This window comes from Triplophysa rosa, linkage group LG2, assembly GCF_024868665.1.
Source record: "Triplophysa rosa linkage group LG2, Trosa_1v2, whole genome shotgun sequence".
In the NCBI taxonomy this organism is placed as follows: domain Eukaryota; kingdom Metazoa; phylum Chordata; class Actinopteri; order Cypriniformes; family Nemacheilidae; genus Triplophysa; species Triplophysa rosa.
Genome location: NC_079891.1, coordinates 15,968,100 through 15,974,099, shown reverse-complemented (window position 1 = coordinate 15,974,099; position 6,000 = coordinate 15,968,100). Strand labels below are relative to the sequence as shown.

General features: G+C 35.2%; 1 protein-coding gene across 1 annotated transcript; it reads right to left on the bottom strand.

Annotated features, from left to right (window-relative positions):
• Positions 1-315: 315 nt before the first annotated feature.
• LOC130568569 (C-X-C motif chemokine 11-6-like) lies at positions 316-1,228 on the bottom strand. The gene is made up of 4 exons (XM_057357524.1): positions 1,077-1,228; positions 848-974; positions 666-749; positions 316-557 (listed from the first exon to the last, which is right to left on the bottom strand). The coding sequence occupies exons 1-4, from the start codon at positions 1,132-1,134 to the stop codon at positions 533-535; spliced, it is 294 nt and encodes a 97-aa protein (XP_057213507.1). The 5' UTR covers positions 1,135-1,228; the 3' UTR covers positions 316-532.
• Between the last annotated feature and the right edge of the window lie 4,772 nt (positions 1,229-6,000).

Sequence of the window (6,000 nt, the reverse complement as noted above, 5' to 3'; positions counted from 1 at the left end):
AATGTTCAGATATCTTTTTATGTTTTATGAATCTTCGCATTTAGGTCCTATTAAAAGGTCACTACATCCAAACAATGTTGTCATGTATAGTATTGAGTTATACTGTATATTGACATAAAGTTATTACAGTTGATATGAACAGGAGAAAGGAAGTAAGAAAGTGGAGAAAATGTTTGCATCCAAAAAGACTTAATATGTTTACAGTGTATCTTTACTGTAGTAAGTTATTATGTTAGCGACAAAGTAAAAACAATTTCTTTTAAGAACAAAAAGATTTATTTGACAAAACTGTACAATAGACATAAACAGATCCAGACTTGTTGTCCTGATTACAAATGTAGCACAACACAACAGTGTTTGTTTGTTTTATGAAAGAAAAAAACACTTTACACAGTGTTAAAAACAATTGCATAACCAATAAAACAATTATAATATAATGTCTCTTTATAAATATTAAATGCGTAGTGGTGCAGTATATTTAAGTAGCTGGTGCTGACATCAGGGTCTTTTGATATGACAAGATGATTTAAATTTATCTTGAGGAACCTTGCTGGGCCCTATAAAGTACAGAAACATATTTTACTCATTATTTATTCATTAAGGAAATAATAAAATATTGCCCTTGTCATTGCATTGGTGAACACCAAACTACAAACAATACTAACCTCTTTTCAAGAATCCACCTGATTAAATTCTGTGTGAATTTAGACTCTGGATTCAAACATTTCCGCTTACTATTCAGAGTGACACTGGATATGAGAAGGTAAGGTGAGTTATTAAAGATCACAGCTTAACTACATGATCATTAATGTGCAACATGAATATTTATAAATCATTGTGTTCTTACATAATTTCCTGCTTTTCACAAGATGGGCTTAGGTTGAAAATGTCAACCTTCTCAATCATCTTTCGGGGAACCACATCCACACCTTTGTCAGCACAGAGGCATCTGCCTTGGGAACCTTGTTGTTGCCCTAAAACATATAAGGTTAACCATGGGCAAAGGTTAATCACAGCAAGATAACACAGTAATTGCTAGAGCAGTTCAATTAGTATGTTTTAAATAAAACACTCACCTTTTACATCTGCAACAAGCAAACAGACTAGCAAAACAAAAACGGCAATAGTCGTCATTGTGCTTTCAATGTTTCAATGTTGTGATGATTTTATTTTTTAACTTCTCCATATCAGCTGCTTATATATCCATCATAGGATCAGGAGTTTCCCCTTTTTGGCATCTAATGTACAGTACACAGTTCCCAATTTAAATTTCACAAGCACGGATGTTTGGATTTCACATTTCCCTGAAATGCTTTCACTTACAGCTATTGTATTTGTATTTATTTACTAGGATTAACCCCTTGCACAAACATAAGAAAAAACAAATTCTAAACACATACAAATATATCAACAACCAAACTACAAACACAAATATTAATGAAAAACTATAAAACCACAAATAATAACACCACAAAAGTACACTAATGGCTAAAGTAAACATTCAGCCAATAATAACAATTAATAGATTCAATTATAAATAAACACCAAATACAAAATTAATAATAATATTGCAAGTTAAATATAAACAGCATGAGTGACAGATTCAACATTTACAGTCCAATAAATACATGAGTTGACAAACTTTGCTTAAATATCCTAAATTATCGTTTCTTGAAATGAGGGAAATAAAAAAGTCTGAACAGAAAGAAGTCTGAGCAAAAACCTGTCAAAATGATTTGCTGAATCTGGGTTAGTTTTGAGAGGTTATGGGAATAACGAAGCAGCAAATGTCGCGACTGGTAAATCAGAATCAAGCATTCCAAACAGCCATGTAATAATAACATCATTGAAATCATAATTTGCTTTAGAAATGAGCTCATTGGTTGGTTCTACTTTCATGAGGGAAAAATCAGACCACAAAACACCAAACATCAGTGTTCAGTATGACAACATTGACAGTTTTACCTCTTTAATTTAAAAACTATATATTCTTAATGAGGTATCGGAGAAAAAAGCATTTTGCAGACTCATGCTTATATTAATCTCCTTACCTACAGATATGGTAAAGCTCTTTTTAGAAATAATAAAAATGTATGCAAATGAAAATACATGTGTATGACTCCCAAAAAAATGTAGAAGTTAAATTGACTTATTTCTCTGTGTAACCAAAATGTTTTCAGCCTGATGCTATGATGAGCCCTTTTAAATTCCACAAAGAACCTTTAAGTTCTTTAGAAAACCATTCATGGTTTGGTATTTTAAAGAATCCAGAAAATCTTTACAGCACTGCCTCTCTTTTGCACCCTTTTTTCTTTCCACAATGAATTTTGCTTAAATTCTCTGAAAATCCCTTAGTGATTCTAATGGTTAGAGAGTCAGACTCGTGACCAGAAGGTTGACGGTTCGATCCCCAGGGTCAGCGGGTAACGACTGAGGTGCCCTTGAGAAAGGCACCTTACCCCTACTTGCTCCCCGGGTGCTGCAGTGATAGCTGCCCACTGCTCCGGGTGTACGTGTGTTCACCACTTGCTGTGCGTGTGTTCACTACTCTCTGGATGGGTTAAATGCAGAGTCACATTTCGGGTATGGGTCACCATACTTGACAAATAATTGAATTATATTATATATATTATATTAATTATGGATTACTGTGAAATTACAGGCTACTGTGAAAAAAAACATACTTTGCAGTTATCTTTTGTTACTATATTGCCAGAACAAGTTTAGCAGATGTACAAGAAATTGGTAGAATGGGAGACTTTGTTTGTGAGATCATTGGTAACCTTAACAGCCCGACTGTTTAGACTGTTGGTCAAGAGCAACAGTGTACACAATTAAGAGAAGACAGAGGAGCAGATTTCCTATTCCAACCTCTCTGAAGCCAATAGATTGTTGGAAAACATTTCATTGGAGACTATCCTTTCGTGCCCAAGCCTAGCTTGACCTGACCCGAGCTTACCTCTTCAAATGGGCCAGGGCAGGATTAAGCAAATTGCACCCAAGCACGACACAGAGCACTCACACTAGTAAGCAAATCGCTTTAGTGGTCAAACCTGCTCGGGCACGTTTCGGATATGATAGGGTGAGCTAGCCCCGCTGACAATACCTGGACTGTTGCCAGTGACTGGCAAGTTATTATTGCTTTCAGCCTCTGACACACTGCCCTCTTTTCCTTTGACACTACTGTACCTCTGTCAACATAAACTATTCTTTTATCACAGTGCTGTAAACATTTCAATTTGTTGTACCATTGTAACTTAATGTATTATAATTGTATTTCCATTTGTGTCCAGTCAGTTTATGGGTTGTATACGTTTATTTTTTACATGTATCATTTGGTTGTTACATTTGTTTTTGTCCTATGGCAGTAATGTCACGAATGGTGAGGGAACAAGGACACAGTACAGAGGACCCAGACGCAGACAGCGGATAAGGGGTTAACAAGACATTTAATAAAATATAAATACAAAACAAAGACCCACATGGGGGTAACAAAACAAAACAGGGGAATCTACAACAGGACTGGACTAAGACTAAATACACCTAACAAGACTAAGATTAACATAACATGAACTACAAATGACTACACTAGACTAGACTAACACAGAACAGGCACTCACCAGACAAACGACAATGAACCAGCACAGGACAATGAAACAAGAGGACTATATAAAGGGGACTAAATCAAGAAGGGGACAGGTGCGGGACATGAACTAATTAACAAGCAATAACGAGAGGAAAGGGCGGGAACAGAGACGCCACACAGAGAGGGAGTATGTGGAATGCCAAAACTGTCTCTCTCCACATAAAACAAGAGGTTCTATCATGGTTCTGCCACTAGGTCAAGAAAAGCAAGACAGGGTGGGGCAGAACCATGAGAAGTAAAGTTGGAGCCTATGGTACTAATTACCAAATATTTGCATTTACTTACATGTGCTGCCATATATTATATGTTACAAATCATCGTTTGAGATGTTTACTCAGGAACCTTCAATTTAGTAACAATAAAACGACGAAGAAGAATTACAAAAGAGATTGTTTTTATAAATTATATAATAGAAAAACATATTTTATTTACATTATGTAAATACACACATAACAGTCAGCACCAACCTTGACATGGAAATGGAGTTGAACCACTTCACATTAAAGCACTCCTACAGAACAAAAACAAAATGCTTCATTAAAGACTTTTAATCAATTTATGCTTTATATATTAACACATGAAGGATTAACTCAGGTCTGTTTTAATTGAATGAAACACTCACCTTTTCTTTTTTGTATCTTCCCAATGAAGTCTTGAGTAAATGGAGACTTTGGGTTTAAACATCTCGACCCTGCACCATTCTTCAGCATCACACTGTTTAAATGCATTGTAGATTTATTTTAGGGGAATATACAGTTAGTCTAGCATTTAACCAATTTACACAACTTCCAGGCGTCCACAAAAAGCGCTAACGGGGTGGATTACGACCTTCTCTATCAGTTTTTGCCTCACTCTTTTCAAACCAGGACCCTGACATAAACACCTTTGTTTGCCAGTCGCAGGCTGACCTAGAGGACAGGAGAAGCAAAATGATGACTGAACAACCAAGAATTGTGAGAGAGGCTAAAAATACTAAAAACAAACATAGAAAAAGCAATCTTACCGTTAGCAGCAAAAATAGTCAAGCAGGCAAAAACAAGAAAAACTGCCACAGTCCTCATTGTTTCTTGATAGTCTTTGTAACCGCTCCGACGACTGAATGTGAGTTATTAGCTGAATTGCTTCATTTTATACAATTCTGTGGGATTTCTGGTGTGACGCATCTGGCTTAATTTCAGTTTTCTCCTAGTTACTTTCTCCCTATTTACCCCATTTCTGAGAAATAAACTGTACAATGTTGACATTTTATGGAGCTCCCTTTGTTTGTGATTTGTGTTATAAGGATTACATTTATGAAAGATTTTATACACGGTCTGTTAATTGTCACATAGGGAACTATAAAAATGAACACAGATCTTTTCTAAATTTGCCTGATTCATGTTCAAGTTACTCATTGTTGTGCTTGTGATTTATTCAAGAATTATTTTACAAAAATATCTTTCATTTTCATCTGTGATGTCTTATGAACAAAGGTCACTGTGTTTGTGGATGTGAATTTAAAGTACAGGCTTTATGAAGTCTGAGGATTTATGGATCATATCTTAATCTTTCAAAATAAATTATTGTTCTCATTGTTCGATTTTCTTCCTCTATTCTTACGATTTGTGTCTAAAAACAACAAAGACACACAATTGCATTTTTACAACATTCTCTACTTTCAGCAGTGGTGTAAAGTATTGGAGTAAATGTACTGTACTTAAATATCTTTTTGACTACTTTGTAGTTGTACTGGGTATTAAAGATATTAGCAACTTTTACTCTCTACTTGACTACATTTTTGAACAAGTATATGTCTTTACTCCACTACATTTGTAATGACTAATGCAATTACACATTACATTTTGCATGGCACCTATATATTTTTTTCAGCAGTTTATTTTTGCTACAGAATAATTCATATTGCCATTTACAGGGCAGGTACTATAATCTTGTGGATTTCGCCCTAATTTATTAAAACTTGTCAACATGGCTTCTTTATGTAAATACAAGTGCAGTATCAGGTAGTTGTCAATCGCTGGTGGTTTATATGAAATGAGGACATGACTTCAGCTGGCGATGAGGCCAAAACCAGAATGTCCAGTGCAAAAAGGCTTTGAATTTTTAATTTTACTTAACATTATTTTATTTATCCGTTATATTGAAGAGACCTTTTTGAAGGAGTTTGGTTTACTTATGAGCACTTGAGCTTAAATGAGTCTTGGATGCTTGTAATAGATGTAATTGATTTGTTGCAATTTTGAGGTGTTCAGTCTTGTTATGATTTAAAGGCGCAGTTCTTAATTAACAGCAGCCACTAGTGTTGTATTATAGATTTGCCACGAATGGCTCAGTCCAAACACGACGGTGGCCACCAC

Bases quoted from the DNA above. Each gene is read 5' to 3' on its own strand.
- LOC130568569 (XM_057357524.1), bottom strand. From the start codon at position 1,134: ATGACGACTATTGCCGTTTTTGTTTTGCTAGTCTGTTTGCTTGTTGCA. The intron at 975-1,076 runs GTGAGTGTTTTA...TATATGTTTTAG, and splicing joins GCTTGTTGCAGATGTAAAAG to GGCAACAACAAGGTTCCCAA. The intron at 558-665 runs GTTAGTATTGTT...TGTACTTTATAG, and splicing joins AGGTGGATTCTTGAAAAGAG to GGCCCAGCAAGGTTCCTCAA.